Source organism: Gymnogyps californianus, chromosome 2, assembly GCF_018139145.2.
Source record: "Gymnogyps californianus isolate 813 chromosome 2, ASM1813914v2, whole genome shotgun sequence".
Taxonomy (NCBI): Eukaryota; Metazoa; Chordata; class Aves; order Accipitriformes; family Cathartidae; genus Gymnogyps; species Gymnogyps californianus.
In genome coordinates, this window is record NC_059472.1 from 7749920 (window position 1) to 7771371 (window position 21452).

At 41.7% G+C, this 21452-nt stretch overlaps 1 protein-coding gene across 1 annotated transcript in view; it reads left to right on the top strand.

Annotated features, from left to right (window-relative positions):
* Positions 1 to 10471: 10471 nt before the first annotated feature.
* Positions 10472 to 21452, top strand: part of ZFAT (zinc finger and AT-hook domain containing) — a 96299-nt gene continuing 85318 nt past the window's right edge. The window contains exon 1 of the mRNA XM_050892331.1: positions 10472 to 10513. Coding sequence (XP_050748288.1) covers positions 10495 to 10513 — 19 coding nt within the window. The 5' untranslated portion in view covers positions 10472 to 10494. The remainder of the gene's footprint in view (positions 10514 to 21452) is intronic.

Below are 21452 nucleotides of genomic sequence, written 5' to 3' on the forward strand. Positions count from 1 at the left end.
ATGAAACAAACTACCTTTATTTGCTTATAAGGAAATCCCCATTACTTTTCCTTTCTCCTTCTCTGGGTGAAAGTCCTAGGGATCCAGTAATGTATGTGTACTGTTTCTTGTAATTTCAAAACATTTTTAGTAATGAAGCAATGAGTTCTGAACAAACTTACGGTTGCCTTACCCATTGAGCTTGATGGATAGATGAAGGCGTATCATATTCTGTTTGAGCTTATTGGGGAAAAAAAAAAGCACCAGTGGTAAATAAAGTCTGAGACGTGTTTTAGTAGCACAAATAAAGTGTATGTGGAAAAGAGAACGTGGGTAATTGGGTGTGCATGTAAAATATATATATGTATGTATTTAATTGGAGGAACTAAAATTATTTAGCCTAGGTAGTGGTGGTGGCTCTCACTTTCCTAGGAAGGAACTTAAGCTATGAAGTATTTAATGACATGCTAATCTTGCAGAAAATCGATGAAGAATAAGAATAGAACAGCAGTCTGCTGGAGCCAAACATATGATCAAATCAAAATCACACAAATCATGTAGGAACTGTCAGATTTGTAGAGTTTGCAGTTTGGGTATATCATGGTTGTCAAATTCCTACCGTAGAGTTAATAAATCAAAACCAGCGTGATTGGTGCTGTTTTTCCTCTCTGCTCCGCTATTCTATAAATAGCTCGCTGTTCAGTGAGAGCTGTGGCAACTTTCCCGGTAGGAACGCGGTAACAAAGATGTCTGTCTTCTACACCTGTCTTTGTGCCTTTTTCCATACCACTCTCTCTTAGCGGTATTGAGAATATGCTATTCGTACAATGAATTTACTTTTTCTATTTGGTACGTATATATTTCTTCTTTCCGTGAATTACAGTAAAGGTGAGGAGCATGAAATCAGGGTGCTGTCTGGACGTTGCACTGTATTTTTTAATACATCATCACAAATACAAATAATCTTCTATTTTGACAGTGCTACATTTTGAAAAGCTTCTGGCAAAGTTTGCTTTCTCACATGCATTTCTAGCTCAGTCCAGCTGCATGGTGTTCCTTTTGTACTAGACTGAAGAAACAGCGCGTAATAACGTTTCTTCTTAACTTTCATTTTTTTAATATAATTTCCTGTCTCATAAGAGCCTGTGTAAGACAGCAATCCCCAATCAAAAGGTCCTTAAAAGAACAAGGAAGAACACCATTTAAATCTGCACAGTGTTCCAGCTGTGCTGCTGTCTCCAGATAGTCTGACATCACCTAGCAAAGGAGAAACATGCTGTACAGTTGTAATAGGATTAAACAGTATAAACCTGCAAGCAGAAATGTGATTAATACGGGGTGTTTCGAAGTCCTGCAGTGATGATATTGCTACACTGAGAAAACTAGAATCTGTTTATTAGAAGCATTTTCAGTATGTATATATTTTTTTCTGAAGTTATTTATAATTGTTGCCTTTCTCTCAGGCCTGCAGGAGATAATTTTTAAATTAACTGTGCAGTGTAATCAGTATCAGTAGACTATACAATCCTGAAGATGGCAAGAATTATGATAAGCCTCATACTAAGCTCTGGAGAGATTTGTAAATGTGCAGTTTGCACTGCCCCATTTTTATTAGCATTTTCATTATAAAGTTGTTACCAGAAACATAAAGTTAATGTTCTGTAACAAGAAAACAGCAATTATGCAGTCCTAAACACAGAACTCCACATTAAACATAGCAGATAAAAATACCAAGCAGATACAGTTACTCCAGACAGATACTGTGGAAAAAAATTAAGTATTTACAGTAAAGCAGTAACAACTTCTCTTTCTTAAGCATAAAACTAGTTGCAAAACAACCTCCTATAATTTCTGAGCATTCACCTCCTTTGCATTTTCAAGTAGGACTTCCAAAAGTGCACAGCATCAGCTTGAGTTTTTTCCCTTTGAAATCAATGGGAAAAGAAAAGTGACGTAAAAAAAATGTGCTGAATAGCTTTGAAAATTCCTCTTAAACCTGTGTGGTGGTGGACTGACTTTTGCCACACATGATCAAACTGATGGCACAGGGATAAAGAGCAGTATTATTCACAAGAAGGTGAAGGTAAATTCACTTTAAACTCCTAATATTTTTGTTTAATATAGTGCTTTGAGCTTCTCTTTGGAGAATCCTGTATCTTTATTAAACTCAAATTATATACCTTATATACCCTAAATTATATATTTAAAATATTTTGAGAATGCTCTCCTTCATGTCCTCTCCCAGAATCTATCTTAAATGGACACTGTTGAATACCTCCACAGCTGTAAATATGGCTAGAGTTTTCCCTTAGTGGAAAAACAGTTTACAAAACTGTTACTGAAGAACTACTTCCTTCCTTCACAAACTTTAGTCTTTGCTCTCATTAAACAATGGTGCTTTTATTTTAAAAATAATGAAACATGTTCCCTACGTGGTCATACATGTTCGCCCAGGTCTCTGAGTTGGAGGTGAAGGTGATGGACTCAGGCTGTCTCTACAGTGTAAAATGAAAGCTGATACTTGCACTGGTTTAAAACCTGTTCAATTGACTTAAAATTAAAGAGATGTTACGGATCAATGAATGGTGATACAACTCCCATTCCCACTCTCTGCTCTCTGCTCAGTTGTTTCAGTGCAGTTGTCCCTGGGCTGGTTGAGAGAAACAATCCAGGTTACAAATAACTCTTTTTAAACAAGTTTTGTATCATCTAGATTGTTTTGCAGATTGAATATTGAGCACTTGGCTGTGCAGAATTTAACAGGTATAGTTAGATAGCAATAAACTTACTGTTGTGACTGAGGAACAGGTATGTCCAATTTCAGGATTGTAAAGTGGGCATTAATCTAGAGTACGTTTTGAGGGTGTAGTTTGAAGACTTGCTTCAGTGGCAGCGCCACTGGTTGTTACGCTATTTGCAGGCTCCTGAGGTTCGCTGCCCGCTTACACTGCGTAGCTGCTTCTCCTGGTTTCAGCTGGGATAGAGTTAATTTTCTTCTTAGTAGCTGGTACAGTGCTGTGTCTTGGATTTAGTGTGAGAATAATGTTGATAACACGCTGATGTTTCAGTTGTTGCCAAGTAGCGCTTATCCTAAGTTAAGGATTTTTCGGTTTCCCATGCTCTGCCAGCAAGCAGGTGTGCAAGGAGCTGGGAGGGAGCAGAGCCGGGGCAGCTGACCTGAACTAGCCAAAGGCGTATTCCATACCATGGAACGTCATGCCCAGTATATAAACAGGGGGCAGTTGGCCGGGAGGGGTGGATCGTGGCTCTGGCATCAGTCAGTGGGTGGCGAGCAATTGCATTGTGCATCACTTATCTTTTCTTGGGTGTTATTTCTTTTTTTTTTTTGTTATATTCCTTTTCATTACAATTATTATTATTATTATAAGTTCATAGTGTATTTTATTTTACTTTAGTTATTAAACTGTTCTTATCTCAATCCACGAGTTTTACTTCTTTTTTTCCTCCTCCCCACCGCACTGGGAGCAGGGAGGGGAAGCGGCTGCATGGTGCCAAGTTGCTGGCTGGGGTTAAACCACGACACTGCCGAAACCGGTGTCACGGCCTAACTGCATGGGCCAAGCTCTGGCTACGTTTCTGTAATGTCTGTAATGAGTATTATGTCCTCAAAACGACCCAAGGGAAGTCTAGAAATACGAATTGCAGTGACACGTGAGGAATACAAAATATTAAAATTTGTGGTATGGTACTGCTGGCAAACTAGGAAATATCTTTGCAAATATTTGTATTTTTGGTTCCAAGCATTCAGTGTTGGGGAGGAGGAAACTTTTGCTCTAGCAATTAAAAAAAATTAAATTATGGAAGTTTTTTTTTTTTTTTAAAGTTCAGCAGTAATAAAGATGCATCTCAAAGTGAGAACACGCAAAGGGGGCTTCAAGGAGTAAATACTCTAATTAGTATTAATACCTCTCCTTGAAAGAATAATTCTATCAGTTATGTTAAATTAAAATATTTTAACTACATGAAAGGATAACAACTTAGTTTATCAATGTTTTATTCTTTAAATAACATCTAACAAAATACTTCTTATCCCTAGAGAAAAGAATCGTAGTTCCTGATGTACTAATCAAAAGGGAAAAAAATTGTACAAAAGCAGTGCTGTTTGTATGACCTTCTGAATGATCTGATCTAGATCACAACTGTCCCACGCTGCAATGCCCTTTGTCGTGAAAGAAGTGGGAAAAATCTTCACACGAGTCTGTAAAGTGATCTCATCTGTATTAAGAATATACCTACCACGTTTATCCAAAACTGCTTTTTGGTCAAACTGCTCTTCTAAAAAATATGAAATCAGAGACCACCTCTAGGATTCCAGTGAGAACTGTGTACTGCCCAAAAAATTGTTTGTAAGCAAGTACAGTAAACTCACCTGCAGTAAAGTGCACATGTACTGTAGCATTCCTTGTATTAGTAAAGAACCCCAACAGACATTTTGGGTTGGTTTCTTCAATTCTACAGCAAGCGTGCGCAAAGTTGATTTGAAGATTTCTTACAATATGTAGTTTGTCGTGTCTCTGAGTTCTGCAGTTCTGTTAAAATGCTTTATGCATTTTACTTCATAAAATGCTAAAGGTTTTTGTATTTTAAAAATACTAATATTATAAAAAGCATCAGTGAGGTTGGAAAGTCAAGCACTGGAAGCTCATTAAGTGTCAAAGTCAAGACTATCAGCATACTTCTGTTTTTATCCTCTTGCTGATATTTTTTGTTGCAGATCCTTAGGTCTGTGATCACATAATTTACTGTTTTCTCTCACAGGACTACTGCTTCATTTAGGCAATTAAATAGCGCTTGGTATGTGTCCTATATAGAGCTTTGCATCCTCCCCGTGGCTTGCTTAATTTTGTTGTGGGTGCTTATGGGGCATTTATATTGATTTGCTGCTTCGACAGAAATGGCTTTATTTTCACAAAATGCTTGGGGGGAAAAAGGGAAAGTGTGAAGCACTGAAGTTTAGGGTCAAAAGTTTCCCTGATTTTATATGTTCAATTTAAGAGATCTAGGATGAGGGTTTTTAAAAGCAATTATCACATTTAAGCACAGATGCTAAAATTTTCAGCTATAGAAATACGTGACACTTTTCAAAGCACATTGCAAGATGCCATGGTGAGCAACCAGAAAAGGAGGAAGACACAATTAATGAACACTGCTTCTATATCATAAATGAACTCTTTGAGAAAAGTATTATTCTCCTGGAAAATCTATTCTTGATTTCCCTTTGTAAAACTTCGTGTTTACTTCTCAGTATTTCCCAGCTTCTGTAACAAACGAGGCAGAGTCTTGTTTTACAGACAACCTCCTTTGCTATGTAGCCCCAATTCATATCTAGGTCAGGTCCGTCAACAATGCTAAATGAGTCAGAGATCCTGCACAAATGCAGAATATGACTGTGATGTTAAAGATTCCCGGAAATAGCTCATGCTAAACCGAATGGAAATGAAAGCTGTGCGAGGCAGTACTAATTCTAACTTTGTATTGATTTTACTGCTTTAATTCTGTGGGACCACTCGTACTGAACGGCTAAGCAAGACGCGCTCTGGTTTCACGCTTGTGAATACACATTTTCAGTAAAGTGCTTTTCCCATTGCTTGTGAATAACGCCAAACCATGTAACTGGGAAAAGGAGGAGTCGGTGTCTGCTGTACCCTCAGTAAGGGCATCTACACTCTCCTCATGGATTCCAGCTCCAGAAGCTGGCTGAAGCCCTGTGCAATACTTAACTTGCTCTATATGTGAACTTTGCATTCCTTAGCACTCTGTAGGGTTTTTCATTACTATTATACGAGAGTTGGTTAAGGAGAAGTCAACTGATATTGGCTAGACATGGAGGCTAGAACAAGGAACTACTCAGCGGACTGAAGAGAGGGAACTGGGAGCTGTATTTGATGAACACTTGTGTGCGCAGGAGCTTATCTGCGAGTGGCTAGACAGAAGGTGGGGTGAGAGAGTAAGTGCAGAAAGTACCTGGAAAGAGCCTTTGAGGAAAACATGCAAGAGATTCCTGCAGATGAAAACTGGGACTGGGAGCTGAAAGGCAGCAAAAGAGGTCAGACAAGGAGACAGGCAGGAGAGACAGGGAATGCACGGGGAGAGTGGACCTCGAATTTAGTCAATAAGGAAACTGGGACAGAACGAGATGAATAAACAGACCAGGATCAGATTCCCTCTCGAGGTGAGGGCTGTTGTCTGCTTTGAGAGGGCACTTACAACTGATGCTAGTTGTCCCGTTAGCCGGATCAGCTGTTGTGTGGGGTGCATCTCAACTCATGCTGGTGATGAGTTACGTGGGTTTTAATATGATGGCACATGGTGGAATTTCTAGAAGAACTTGAGGGTATTTTTGTTTAAGCTGTGGAAATTCTGATTCAGAGTTGCAAAGATTTTGCTTTCATCTAGCTCTGTGACCTGGCCAGGCACCCCAGCAGTGACAGACGGCCTTTCTCTCCTGACCTCTGACAGACAGAGCTCCCAGGACATTTTGACTAGGCCAGTGTCCTGAGTTTGGCTAGGATAGAGTTAATTTTCACAAGAAGCTGGGAGGGAGCACAGCCAGGACAGCTGACCTGAAGTAGCCAAGGGGATATTCCATACTATATGACATCATGCTCGGTATATAAACTGGGGGAGCTGGCCAGGGGAGGGGAGGAGGGATGGTGGCTCAGGAACAGGCTGAGCATTGGGTTCTGGGTGGTGAGCAATTGCATTGTGCATCACTTGCGTAACACATACTTCTATTAGTAGTTTTGTTGTTGTTATTTCTTCTCTCCTTGTGTTGTCCTATTACACTGTCCTTATCTCAACCCACAAGTTTTTACATTTTTCTTCTGATTCTCCTCCCCATCCCACCACGAGGCGGGGGGAGGAGTGAGCGAGCGGCTGCGCGGTGCTTAGTTGCCGGCTGGGCCTAAACCACAACAGCCAGACACCAAAGCTCAGAGATTCCAGCTCTGATTTTTTTTGTCTTTGGTAAAGAACAAGCCTTTATTAATGTGGCCTTTTACACAGGCTTGCGATTGTGCAAAGCAGAACCGTATGAAATAACTGTATGTAAAAAGCAACAAACCACGCATCGTATTGATGCTCAACCAGTAGTTCGACCTATGTGAAAGATTTGGGACAAGCACTTTTTTTGGCAGGAGAATCCACCCTACTTGCTGTGGTGAGGCTCAGTGACTCAAGGACCAGAGAATGTTCTTTCAATGCCAAGGTCAGGATGAATATTACTCATGTCCTAAAAAGAGCAGAATTCCTTCCTTTCACGGGTGGCGAGTGCCTGAGTACGTGTGTGCTTTCATCTTTATTGCTCCTAGCAGAAAACATTCTCTAGATGGTAGATACAGTAGCGAGCAGGGATGGGAAGAGGGGCAAACAGGGGCCCTAGAAGTAGGAGTCCAGAAGGTGAAGAGGGCGAGTCAAGGCAGCAAGCTAAAGACAAAGGCAGACTCCTACACATTGCTTCTCATCAGGTCAGAATATCTATGCGTGACTCTGCTATGATGTTGCTCTGTCATTCAGGTCAGAGGAGACAAATGAAGTAATTTAGCAGAGGAGTGTGACCATAGCCTCTGGAAAGGTCTGGTCTTCTTTCCCTTCTGCCTTGTATTTGGGTGCCCGACGTAAATTCTAAAGAGCACGTTTCTCTATGAGCTATCTCATGCAAGTCATTCTGAGCAAGAGGAGTAGTGGGGGGGTGAGCATTGGTAGAGTACAGCTGCTCAAAGTCTTTCTGCTGAGGCCCAAGACTCAGTCTGCCTCTGGCCAAGCTCTCCTGCATCTGTAGCAACTAACATAGCAGAACGCAATGTAAGACTGTTTGTGTAATGCTGCAAGTAGTGTAACACCACAGAACGTGACACCAGCTAGGAGAGGCGACTGTTTTACACACAAATGATTTCACTTTCTCATACTTGCCCTGTTATACCCATAAGCACCAAGGATGTTTGTTCAGGTAGTCTGCCCAGAATTACTTGTGGTGACACGGAGGACAAGGGACACAGGCCACTGAGTCCCCAACATCACGCCTCCTGTTGTTCCTTGACTGGCAAGCTTGCTGTTTGGATGCGGCTTTTGTGCTGTTTAGGAGCTGACAGTAATTTTCATCTTTTGCGCGTTCATCTTGCCCCACCCCGTGAGTCATCGGCAACACTGCTGAGTTACTGTCTCGTGTCCTCTCTGGGTGCTGTCTGCCCTCTGCTTTCCTCATCTGGCTGTCTTGAGGAGCTCTGCGTAGATGTGCCATGGTAGCAATGACCTGCTGAGCATAGGCCCCTCTTCCGCTTCTTCTGCTTCCATTGGTACTCATCTTAACGTTTCTGTTAGAAATCTCTGCGCTCCCACCCCTGCTAGATCCTTGACTGCTGCTTCCCGTATGTCCCGGTGAGTTAAATACCAGGGTCCGGCCTTCCTTTTGGCGGCAGGGCTGTAGTTTGTTGTCTTCTCTTACATCTGATCTGAAGGCGTTTGCTTCAATGAGCCCTTATACGTGATGGATTTTTCTGCCCGGGCCAAAAGACTCTTCCAAGAAAAAAGCATGGGGTAAAACTGTGAGGCTGGCTGTTAGGATAAAGATCCTCGTTAGTTCAGCATCTGGCAGAGGCAGCTAGGGAGGGAAAAAGAAAAAAAAAAAAAGAGAGAAAGAGGAAAATTGCAGACATTAGTCCCCACTTTTTTTTTTTGAGATGGGGTGGTAGTAGAGAGGCTGCTTCCACCGCAGCAGGATGATCACCAAGGCTGCACTGGTAACGTTACAGTGGAGTACAGCACAAATGGTCAGAAAATGCCCAAGTGATGGCAGAGGTGGCTCAGGCCCAGAGCTGTGGTCAATCAGGTTTGGGGTTCTGGAGTCAATATTTATGATATGAATCATCATATAGATCTTTTCTAGGTTAAAAACTGTTTTGTCGGACTATACATAGGTTTTGTGGCCTTCTGCCTGTGGCTGAATTTTACTTGTCACAATGAGATATAAGCAGTGATGTTTAAAAAATATTTTTATAAGCTATTTCTCAGTTAATATTTATGCATTATTTCTCTTACAACAGGAAATTATTTAGGTTTATTACTGTAATTAATACTGAAATGAATTATTGTTTTCACAGTTTTTACTCTTTACACTTAATTGAGTACATATGCAGTATGACAAAAAAAAATTATAATACTGTTAATGTTTGGGAAGGATAATGAGTTTCCTACAGAGTCATTTGTACTGAAATTAACCACAGTAACAGACATTATGGAATTCAACACTAAATTAATTAATATTGAATACATGCAACACTTGTGATGATTTAAGAGTGAAAGTGATAAAACTGATTTTCAGTGTTTGTTAGTGTAGAAATAAAACAGAAAAAAACAGAAAAACAAGAGGCAGAAGTGGATGAGTATTCCAGTGGCACTGGTTGTGCTGTGTCACGGACGTACCTGTCTTCAAGCCCCTATTAAGGAAAAAAAAAAGCTGAAGAAATAGTTTTTTTGATCCAGTTCCTACATGATGATTTTGGGTATTAAATTATGTGATTCACCAGACTCTTGATACATGTTGGTATACTGCTCTCAAAGGCAAATGTAAAACTTCTGAAAAATTAACTTATAAAACACGCATGGTCTTAGAAATGAGGCTAAATATCCATCTGAACTACAAGTCATCAGTGTTTGTTTATGGACTTATTAATACGGTGGAAATTGTATTTTCCTCCAAGCTTGTCCAATTATCTTGCAGTAAATACGCAGATGTACCAGGTTCATTAAGACACACGTTTGTAATTATTGGTGGTAAGTTAAAACGACTTTGGTACCGAAGGGCTGTGTCAGTACGAACTGTGCAAGTCCCATCCTTCTCAGGGTCCCGGGGCAGGGATGTGGCTGCTCCGGGCCCGCGCGGCGGAGAGGGGCACGAAGACTTCACCCCAGCAGGCAGAGCCTCGGGCCAACCGCGGCCTGGGCGATGACGGCAGTACCCCCCTCGCCTCCATGTCCCCAAGCCCTGGTCCCGCCGGGATCCCAGCCCGTCACGGCCGGCGGCACCACGGCGGCCGCGGCTGAGGAAACCCGGAAGCGCCAGGTTGCCGCCGAGAGGAGGACGCGACGCCGCCACTGCGCAGGCGCCGTCCGACGGCCGCGGCTCAGCCGTGGGGCGGCGCGTGCGCTCCCTCCCTGCCCTCGCGCCCCGCCCTCTCCCCCTCCCTGCCCTCGCGCTCTCTGTGCGACGTCGCGGAGGAAGAAGCCGCCGTGTCGGACGCGGCAGATTCGCCATACCCCGCCGCCCGGCCAGTCTCGCCCCCGCCGCCCCCACCGATTAAAATAATATTTTCTTTACCAAAGGGGGAAGCCCGCGGGGCCTCGGCGCGGCCCGCGTGAGCCCGGCCCGCTGGCGCGGAAGTGATTTTTGTTTTTCCCTTCCTTCCCCCCCCCCCTTTTCTTTTCAAACCAGGCCGCGCCGCTCGGCTTTCGGTCAGCTCCCCCGCTGCCCCCCCCCGCCCCTTCCCCGCCGCGGTTATGGAGGCTGCGGCTGCAGGTGAGCGGGGCGGCGCGGGGCCGGCCGCAAGCGGCGGGCCGGGGAGGGCGGGGGAGCGCGCACGGATCCTCTTACAGGAGAGCCGGCGCTGACCGTGGGGGGGGGGAAGTAGTTCCGGCGAGAGTCTATTGTCACGCTCCATCCGCACGAGAAGTAGTTCCCTCACCGGCGGGTCGGCTGCTGTTCCCCCAGCCCCGACCGTCGTCGCGCCTCCGCTGGCGGCAAAAGGGGGCTGGGGGGCAGCGGCTGCCGGGCGCCCTGGGGGGGGTTGTGGAGCTGCCTCCCCCGGGGGACCGGGGCCTAGGCCGGGGGGCGCCCCACGGCGGGGTGAGGGGGGGCCGCGGGCCGCCGTGTGCGTGTGGGGAGGCGCCGGGGCTGCCTCAGAGCGGTCCCCCTGCGGAGGAGGCGGCCACGGCCCGCCGGGACGAGCAGGTCCCTCCGCGGTCGGGGGTCTCCAGGTGGTGCCTGGGAGGGCGCCGGAGGGCTGGGGCAGCCCCGGCGCGGGAGCCCGAGGTCCCCCGGCTGCCTGTCCTGTCGCTCCTGTTGAGGAGCGTGTCGGGGAACACCTGGAAAAGAGCAGCTGCCGGGCTGTGTACTATTTGTGTTGAACTAATGCACATCTGGATTTAAAACACTCATGCTTTCCTTTGACAGCTTGTGTAAATAGTTGTAGCTCAAGAGCGTAAGAGTTCAGCTGCAGGAGGGACATAACAAGTTAAAGTTAGGTGTTTCTGCTGCATTGTCATCTCAGTCCTTTATGTGCCTTATATTGGCCTGACTTTCATGGGGATTACACATATAAGTGAAATTACGCAGACGTGATAGCCATAGTAATATTGCGTACATGTTTTCTGCATTTCACAATCGGTATGTGTTCGTTGCAGTACAAGTTTGCGAAGTGATGTTGCAATAATTTAACGCTAGTTAATTACCCTGTATACTCAAATTTGGCTTTTGGTTGTCAGTCCCTGAGAGAACAATTTTTAGAATCCTAAGTTATTTCTAGCTCTCCTGTGAAGTATTTACAGACAATTAGTTTACAACTCAAACAGGATTTTATGCCAAAGAGAATAGCACTATCATCAGGAGAATAACTTGTATCTGAATAGCAGAATATCTAACAGGTGCTGTATTATTTAAGTACTATTGTAAAAGCATTCCACGAATGCTTTATATTCTCTGATCCAACTTTAGATGAGAAATTAATTCTCTTACTACTACTACTACTATCGCTACTAATAAATTTGTATTTATTCAAGCACACTTGTCTTAATAAAAAGTGTTCTGAGGGTAATTGAACCCAGAACTGTCACGAGTGTCCGGTATGTTTGATGCTGCGACTGCTGAACTGTATCTGACTTCAGATGCGTTTCTGTTTTGTGTGCTTCCAAAAATCAGGTTTGGAGCATTTCAGCCAGGGCATCCTGAAGTCGGTGGCTGATCACGTAGTTCGTGCTTATTCTTTGAGAGGTTCCGAGTGTTTTCGGTGTCTCTGGTAGGGTGGCTTACGCTACGATATTGTACGATAGTGTATTTTAGTGGTAACTTCAGCAGTGTTGCATTTAGCCACATGAGGGCAATCTTAAAACATTAAAAAAGACAGTGTCTTTACTATAAGCACATCTATTACGGCTTTTTTTTTTTTTAAATGATGGAAAAGCTACCTTGTTTATATGTTTGATAAACTGATTATTCTAAACTGCTGCAAATAATTTCTTTTCCTAGTTATTAGAACATCTTTTTTAATCCAGTTCTGAATTTTGTATATTCTAGCCAACATAAATGTGTGTAGGCGGTTGTCATCTTTTGAAGAACTTTACTGTAACTTTTTCCAGGAGCATTTGTAAAGCTGGTGTGTGTAAAAGAAAAAAAATACATATGCCTTTATTTGCCTTCATTAGTTAAACTTCAGTAGTTTTAAACACAAGTTTCTTTTGACAAATCTAATAACAGACTAGCTAAATACAGTATGTTTGGGTTACGGTGAGAGTGTGAGGGCACGCTTCAGACAAAGAAGAGAGTTAAGAGCCTTGTGCCCTTTTCCTGTTGGGGCGGCTGTTTCATCATGTGGCATGAGGCGGGTTCTGGTTTCTGGTAATATCTTAGACAAGTCTGAAGCCAGTCAATGTAATCTGGATACTTAGTCTTCCAGTAACTCAAGTTAACCAAAAGGCAGAACTCTAGCCAGTTACTAGTCTGTTTCTCTACCTTTGTATTGGAGATAATGATGTCTTTATGTCAAGTATTTGGAGATTTTCAGACCTACTGTGTCATGTTGGTGAAATATTATAGTATTTGAATGCTAGAGTAACTGAGCTGCGTTAAAGTCTACATTGTGTAGTGCTCTTACTGCGACTTAAAGAAAATCTAAGAAAGTATCAATGATCTGGATCTTAATTTTGTGGCATGCCTGACACGTCATGTCTCTAACAGTGACTCATGATGGATGTCTAAATAGAGAAGTGTAAGAACAGGGCAAGCACACAGTGATGTTTGTCCAGAATACTCTCTTAGGCCTTCTTATGGGCTTGCTGAGCCCCGAGTAGTGTCTTTCCACTCACTTACTAGTTCTTGAGGGACTTTCCTTCCAAGAATTTTTAACACCAAGCGAACATGTACCCATCTTACAGTTATATGAAGAACTGCCTCCTTTCATGTTCTCTGTTTCTCCCAGTGCAGCAGCAGGCAGAGGTCACTTAAAGGAGCAGACAGGAGTTTCAGAGCGATCATTTGCTGTTCATCTCCTCCATGACACATGTGATTTTGTAGTTCTTCATTTTACGCTTTGCCTTTTCTCCGCTCCTCAGTTCCATCCTTTCCAGGCAGAAAAATTCTAATTTATTTAACTGCTTCTTGTATGGAACTGTGCTGTGTTGTTGATTGTCCTTATATCTGTACCCTTTAACAATGACGATGATTATTATTATTATTATTAATTTAGTTTTTTATTTTTTCAAGTTAGAGGAACAATATCCAAAGATGTAAGCCCAGTGTGGATGTTTGCAGCAGTAATCTTCTTTTCTGGTTTTTATAGGTCTGCACGTTATAGGACCATCTGTTTTATAGGACTGTCTGTTATAACTGTAAGGTTTTGTTTTTCAGTAGTGCAGTTCTTAGCTTCGTTTTGAGACTGTCTTTCAAGTGTTTGCCATGATTGAGAGATCTTTCATAGAAAACCTCTCCAAACCTTTATAGAGCGACAGCAAATTGGAAAGCTTGTTTTGCTATGGGCTCACGTTCTTTGAAGGGCCTTTTCCATACTCAGATTACTTTTTACTACACAGGCTTTCAGGCAGGCCTGTTACTGTTGAGGTGTTTTAAGAAAATTGCTGCATTCTGCTTCTTATTTTTCAAGTTGAAAAATTATCCTTGTTGACCTGCCTTACTGTGTTTTTACATTTAATTTGACACAATTTCCAATCTTTTTTTGTTTTTGTCGTTTGACAAAACTTTTATAACGAAGTTTTCTTCTACTAAAGCTTCCTTTCAATGCTATTTAGCTGTGCTAGGTTTTTTTTTTCTTCTCCTTTCTAAAATCTTCTTTGATGATTAGCATCAAATATGATGCTTTTAAATAGCCTTCATGCTGCTTTCAAGGATTTAACTTTTCTTGGAACCTTTTTAGTCCTTTTTGTGGTTTGTTTTTGTTTTGTTAAAGATGCTTTTTATCTTTATATAGTTCACATTGTTGAAGTTAAACACAAACATTTGGCTCTTCATCACTCTTTTAAAGGATTTTTGAGTACTTCTTTAATCACGGTTACAGAGTAACTCTCAAGTGGTGTCACTTTGAATGGGGTCCTGTGTTTTACTTCTGATAAAGTCAAGAACTGTTTCTTCTCATGTGATTTCCCTGACTGCTTGATGGGTGAAGCAGCCATTAATGGTGTCTAAACATTTAATCTTGGCATCCTGTCCTGACCTGACATTTAACCAATCTGCATAAGGGTAATTGACGCCTACCATATATTGTTGTTTCTGTCTTTGTAACCTCTTTTATCCCCCTCAGTGTGTCACAGTCATTCTTACCATTGTGGTCAGACTGTTGCTCATGTAGTCCTAACACTGTGCTTTTCTGTACAATGCAAGTATTTCATTCCTCAGGGATTCTGTTACTTGTTAAAATAGCCTGTTAATCAGATTTGACCCTAAGCTGCTTCTAACAGATGGCATTGCTTCACAAACAATACCTCCTACTTTCTGTAGGTAGTGTCCCACTGGCATTACAACAGTATTTTTCAGAAACTTGTTTGAATGCATGTCTGTCAATAATCCTTGTCTACAGCTAGGCATTCTGATTTTGACATCTCATTGGGCTTCTTGCATTATTGTAGTAGTATGTAGATTTATCTTTTTAAAAGGAACTACGAAGAAATAGAAAACAAACCCAACAATTTGTTTCAACTGTTCCTTGTTTCCTGTTAAAATTTTACTAACTTCTGTGTCATCCTTCATTTGAAAATAGTCTTCATGATTTTACCACTGCAAAGTGAATCACCTTGATCTTTGTGGTCTTTTGCACTTGTCACCTACCCTTCAATCTTTATTTTAAAAACATTTTCATAATCTCTTAAATTTGGGGTTGGATGAAGCCCGATGCTCCTCTGTATTTTTTCTCAATTTGTGATGTTCCCTTGGGTATATACAAAACTGTCAACGTAGTTCTGCTCAGAACAGCACCGCCATGCATTCATGTCCCAAGCGCCTTAACCTAGTGCTTTTTTTCCCCCCTGCTTTTGTTTTCTCTGTCCTAGTATATTTGTATTGTATAGATTTTTAAATGCAGTTTATTTCTTAATCAGAAACATTCATAAACTGCAGTGTAATTTAGTCTTATATACTGTGTACCTCTCTGTAATGTCTGAGAGCCTCTGTAGATGTAGTTTACCTTGTAAACTAAACTTGTGGGCTTGTTAGAAAAAATGTTGAATGTATATGATTAGGTTTTCCATAAAACCATATTAAGCGGTATTGATTTTAGTATCATCTTTTAGTTTTTGCAGGAATGCATCCTATATCAACGTTGCTATAACTGTCTTCCTTAATGTTAAAATAAAAAATGTTTGTGGCATTTAACTAATGATAATTAAGTTGTCCTGATTTTAATTAGCCACTAAAAGTGAGAACAGAGGTGGTCAGGTGCTCCTTTTCTTTGATTGAATGTATTCTGTATTGTGGCTTTTGTCACAGTGGTCATCCTATGCTGGTGAATTAAAAAATAGTTGCTTACTGTTCAGAATAGTTCAAATTCAGATGAAGGAAGCCCTTAAAATAGCTTTCTGTTCTCTCTCGCCTGCTGCTTTTAGTACAGTTAATTTGTTAGTTTTGAACGTGAGATTCTTGTGATGCTGCTGTTCTAATGGTAGTAAATAGTGGCGGGTTTTATATACTTTTTTCCTTACTGCTTACTGAGGATAATGCTTTTGATTTGGAGATATGCCATAATCTTGCATATTAATTTCTTGGTGAATTAAAATAGAGAAAATAGCAGGAAAAAAGTAATGATTTATTTAATTTTTTTACTCCATCAAATGAAGAGAAATAAAATTAGCTTATACCAGCATCTGTATTAAAATGATAACTAAAATGTTATAAGGTCAAGGAAGAGGTTTAAGGAATAAATCTATGGCTAAATATAGCCTTCTGAGGTTAAAGTGTATGTAATAAGAACTTACATTCATTTAAAGATTCTTTTTTGTAAGAGAGAAAAATGCAGCTGACAGCTACTTACATTTTACTGAAATTATGAAATAGTACTCATTACTTGAAGGTATTAAAAACACATAATCATACATTTCACAGTATTTTTAAAAATATTTTGATTTCTTTTTTAAACAGATTAAAGTAGATTTTAAGTAAAAAAAAAACAACAGCAAAAAGTGTCCCTCCAGTGAAGCAATAAAAATCAGAGATACATTATAACATGTTTTTGAAAATTTTGTATATTTGAAATAGCATTGAAAATGAAAAAAATCTCTTAACATGCACAGAGGAATAAGATCTGATGTCTAAGAAAATATTCTGTATGTGAGAAAAAGAATTATTTTATGTTCAGTTCAAACCATTTTTTCACTGAGAAATAATGTTGCTTGTGTTAAACACAAATTATTGGCTTTTTACGTGTTGCTTTCATATTAACTGTTATCTCACAATTTCAATACTTCTACCTAAAGAAGCTGTCAAGGAAAAGTCTTTTATTGTTCTTAGACACTTTAATATCTTACATGCTCAGCATTTGTGTATGAAGAGTTCTTTATTAAAAACAATAGTTTTATTGGAAGAATTGTGCCCACTTTTTATTGCACTTGAGATTTCAACAAAAACCCTTGTATTTTCTCAGTAATTCTCATGTTAGCGTATTATTATCATGTTTGGTATTAAATGGAAAATTTAAGTCCGTTGAATAAAGACAGCTTGTAGTTAATGGAGCTGTGATCTAACAATTGCAGATTTCAAGATAACATAGTGCAGGAGGAGAGCAATGGCAAGACAGAGAGGAAGTCGGGTACTGAAGTAACATAAAAACCTCTTTTTTTATAAGCTTGTTGGACAGCAATGCAGTGCTATGCTTTGCCGGTAGATGAAACTACAATCTGTTTCTGATTGCATTGTAACTTTTGTGTTAGCCAGTTGTAGACATTGTTAAGGTGTTAGATATCGGGAGTTTTTATAAGAATAAGTAATTGTTTTAGGAATATTTTGAAATTAGTGCTGGATTTTAGGCAGTTATCTCTGAATATAGCCCAGTGCTGAGGTATATTTAGCTGGGACTGTAGGATTTGCTTCTCCTTGGTCCACAAGCATAGCTGTTTTTATAGGTACGGGCTTGGAGAGTAGCACACCTTAAGGAAGTACAACTTATTGGAGAAAGATCAGCAACAACATTGTGGGGGGTATCCTGGGGGAGCCCCTGTCACAGGCTGATGGACCTGGCTGCTGCTTTCCCGCTTGCAGATTCAACCGGCGGCAAAGCTGAGTATGTATCCCAGAGACACACTGCACACACCGCACGCGTGAGACACCAACATGGGAGGCACTGCCTTCAACAGCGCCTACGTATAGGACTCACATAAAACATAAGTAGAGACAGCCAAGTCCTCCTCTTCGGCTGGTAGAGATTGAAGTTCACTAGTGCACACACATAGCACTCTCTAGATTCACAAGCACACGCACATTCGCAGATCTCCCAGGTACCGGCATGGCCCCTCTGTCCATCCGATACGACACCTGCACCCACACAGCAGGTTTGGGGAAGATGCAGACACTTGTGTCCCCCCCCCGCCCAGTAGCTGGCACCAGCTATGACCTGTGATCCCACTCCAGCTGCTGGTGCTGAGCCCCTTACCTCGCTCACCCCAGTGCCCCCAGTAGCTGCGCCTGGGACACGCAGCGGTCCCATCCCAGTGGCTGGAGGTGGGGACGGTGAATGGGGGTTGTGATCAGCTCGTAACACTTTGACTCTGCTGCTCCTTCCTCCTCATGCTCTTCCCCTGCTCCAGCATGGGGTTCCACCCACAGGAGACAGTCCTTCACAAACTGCTTTAGCATGGGTCCTTCCCATGGGCTGCAGTTCTTCACAAGCTGCTCCAGCATGAGTCCTTTCCACAGGTTACAGTCCTTCAGGAACGGACTGCTCCAGCGTGGGTCCCCCACAGGTCCTGACAGAAAACCTGCTCCTGTGTGGACTCCCCTCCGTGGGCCGTGGTGCCTGCCAGGAGCCTGCTGCTGCGTGGGCTCCTCTCCATGTGTTGCGGCTTCCTTCAGGGCACATCTGCTTGCTTTGGCGTGAGGTCCTCCATGGGCTGCAGAGTGGATATCTGTTCCACCATGGACCTCCATGGGCTGCAGGGGGACAGCCTGCCTCACCATGGTCTCCACAAGCAGCACGGGAATCTCTACTCCGGCAGCTGGAGCACTTCCTCCCCCTCCTTCTTCTCTGATCTTGGTGTCTACAGGGCTGTTTCTCTCATTTTTCTCACTCCTCTCTCCCATCTCCTGTGTAATGTTTTTTACTCTTTCTTAAATATGTTATCACAGAGACACTACCAACATCACTGATGGACTCAGCTTTGGGCAGTGGCGGGTCCATCTTGGAGCCAGCTGGAACTGGCGCTCTCTGACATGGGGGCAGCTCCTGGTGTGTTCTCACAGAAGCCATCCCTGCAGCCTCCCCTTTGCTACCAAAACCTTGCCATGTAGACCAAATACACATAGTCCCACAGGCGTTCCTCAGATATCCCAAATCTTTCTGTTCCTCTGGTTTCCCTTTTCTTACCAGTTACAAAGTCCAGGTGGCCTTCTCCAAAGCTGTGCCTGCAGTTTCTTGGTGTCCCATCAATTAGTAACTGGAGACTTTTGGTCCTTGGCATTGTCACTGTTATCTCTTGTTTGCCGGGTTTGTGACTCTGTGTGTTCTTGTTCATCATTTATCCCATTAACTTATTGACCTCCTTTGCATTGAAAATATTCTTGATCAGATAGCCTTAATGAAGCAGACTTTCACCTTCCACATACCCTTATAAATGATAAAAAAGACTAAAATCTTATTTAAGAAGTTGATGTTTCTCATCTCATTCTTGGCTCACTACATTCTGTTTCCTGGCTGTACCTTGGATGCACAACAGAAGGAGAACTTTCATACAGTTGTTTTTAAGAGCTTTCATACAGAGAACATTAAAAAACCAAAACAAACTTTTCACTTAATAATTGGATTTGCAACAAATGCTGCATGCTATGACATGACTTACTCCAGAGTTGGAAAACTCTAGTGGTGAAGAGTAAGCGGTCCTGTGGACCTGCACATCAGGTGAAGCGACTGAGCGTCTGGGCTGCTGTGTGCTCCCTGCTGCACCGCTCCCTGTTAGCTCTTGCTGAGCTGCCGGTGAACTGGAGCAGGGAGTTAGGTGACGTGTAACAAACTGGAAATGCAGCCAGACGCTGGAGAAGGAGCCAGTGTTGTGGAACTAGGAGAGGGAGAATAGACCCAAGGACATGATTCTGAGCTGAAGGCAGGTGTTTGTGTTTCTGATAATTCTAGCAAGTTCTGTAAAGAAACTGCCACCACCACAAGGCCTTTTTTTTGCAAACCTTGATGTGCTTGTAGATAGGAAGATAGAAGCAAAGGGAGTTTAGGATCAAGCGTGTGAGGAACCACGTCTGTGGCTAAGTGCATGGAGATCCTCTAGCTGTTTTGCTAGGGTAGAAAATGGCAAATCAGTGGCTTAAATTGTGTCTTCACAGGAAGAAGTACTGCTGGAGAAGAGACATGCTGGTTTTCTCTGTGGTGTAACTGGGTGTTAACCCTGGAAATAAAGATATAGTTTCTTACTTAATCTGAGTTAAGAATACCCGAATCTTCTGGCAAGATTCAGTAGGACAGTGTCTGGTAGCCATATGGTATAATATGCCCGTTGAAGACTGTGGTAGCTTTAGATCTGACCTGTCTACATCTTGTGAAACCTGGAAGCTACGTTTACCTTTAAGATTTTAAGCTAAGAACGAGTACTGTTGGATTCCAACCAGGCCTCAACAGAGAGGGGCAAAGTTCTTGTAGCTGCAAGGAAAAGGGAGGTTGGAAACAGAAGTACAAGTTAACATGAGTAGTTATGTTGAAAGCTTGGAAGTGCGTAGTAAGGAACAGGGAGAGAGAAGAGAGAGTCTGGTAGGGAGCATGGCGTAAGAGATGCAGGAGACAGAAAGGGGAAGGTTAAAAATGCATGATAGGAAGGGGGAGGGGGGGAGAATTGGAAACAAACACTAGTATAAGTTGAGAGATAAAGGAGTTACTAAACTGAGAATAAAGATTATATTACATATGCTGAAGATGGGAGGAAATATTTTAGATTTAATATACTTTATTCTTTTTTTCACTTTCACCATTAGCATTACTAATTGTCTGTAATACAGTCACAAATACCTAATTGTCATTAAAAAAAAAAAAAAACTACGGAAAAAAACCCCAACAAGACAAAGTCCTAGTCTAAGAATGATGTATACGATTTTAAATTGCAGAAAGTTCTTGTTGTCAAGGATTTGATGGTGATGAGGCAGCAAGGTTTGTTTCAGCTCTACTGTAAGTTTAGAAGGAAATAAATAGTTATTCATATTCTGAACTTTATTGCTGTGTATTTTAGGAAGGTTGACCAGGTGCATAAGTATGCATACTATCAACTTTGTTATTCCACAGGCCAATACACATCCAGTGAATTTTTATTTTTGTATTTAACTACGGAGTTCTAGTTCCTTTTAACAGTTGCAGAACTTCAAAGGCTATTACAGAAGTTTTTAACTGTTGCCTGCATTGAAAAGAGTGGTGAAAAATTTTGGATACATTGGAATGGCATATAAATACAGATTTGTTTCCTTGCTCTGTGTTTCTTGTGAAAATAGTTATTTAAAAATAAAACAAAACAATACCCAACCCCTAGCCTACCTTTTATGCAAAATGAAAGGTTTTGATTAGTTAAAATTAACTCTGGACTAGTTTTTGTTGTACAATGATCGAAAGTATATATGACAATAATATATTACCTGATTCCCTTAGAAAAATCACTGAAATTAAAAGTATTTAAGATAAGTGCTTCTTTCTCCCCCCTTCTCCCCACTCCAACTTTAAAGCAAAACAGCGCAGGTACTGTTTTGTGCTTTGTGGAGGGGATTGGGAATAAGGGAGCCTGCTTCCTAGTCTGCGATTTGCTATTTGTTTTTAGTAATCCATTTGTTAATCTCCCTTTGCTGTATACATGCTCAGTATAAAGAAAAAAATTGACTAATTAAGAAATATGCTGAGACCTTTGGAAGAATTAAAAAAAAATTGAAATGGCTTCACTTAAATTATAGCTTAATTTTCCACTTTTCCATTTAAGAAGAAAATAACTGGTATTATTTATTTCAGTGTACACTTAGCACAGTTTATATGGGCAAACTGAAGATAATGAAT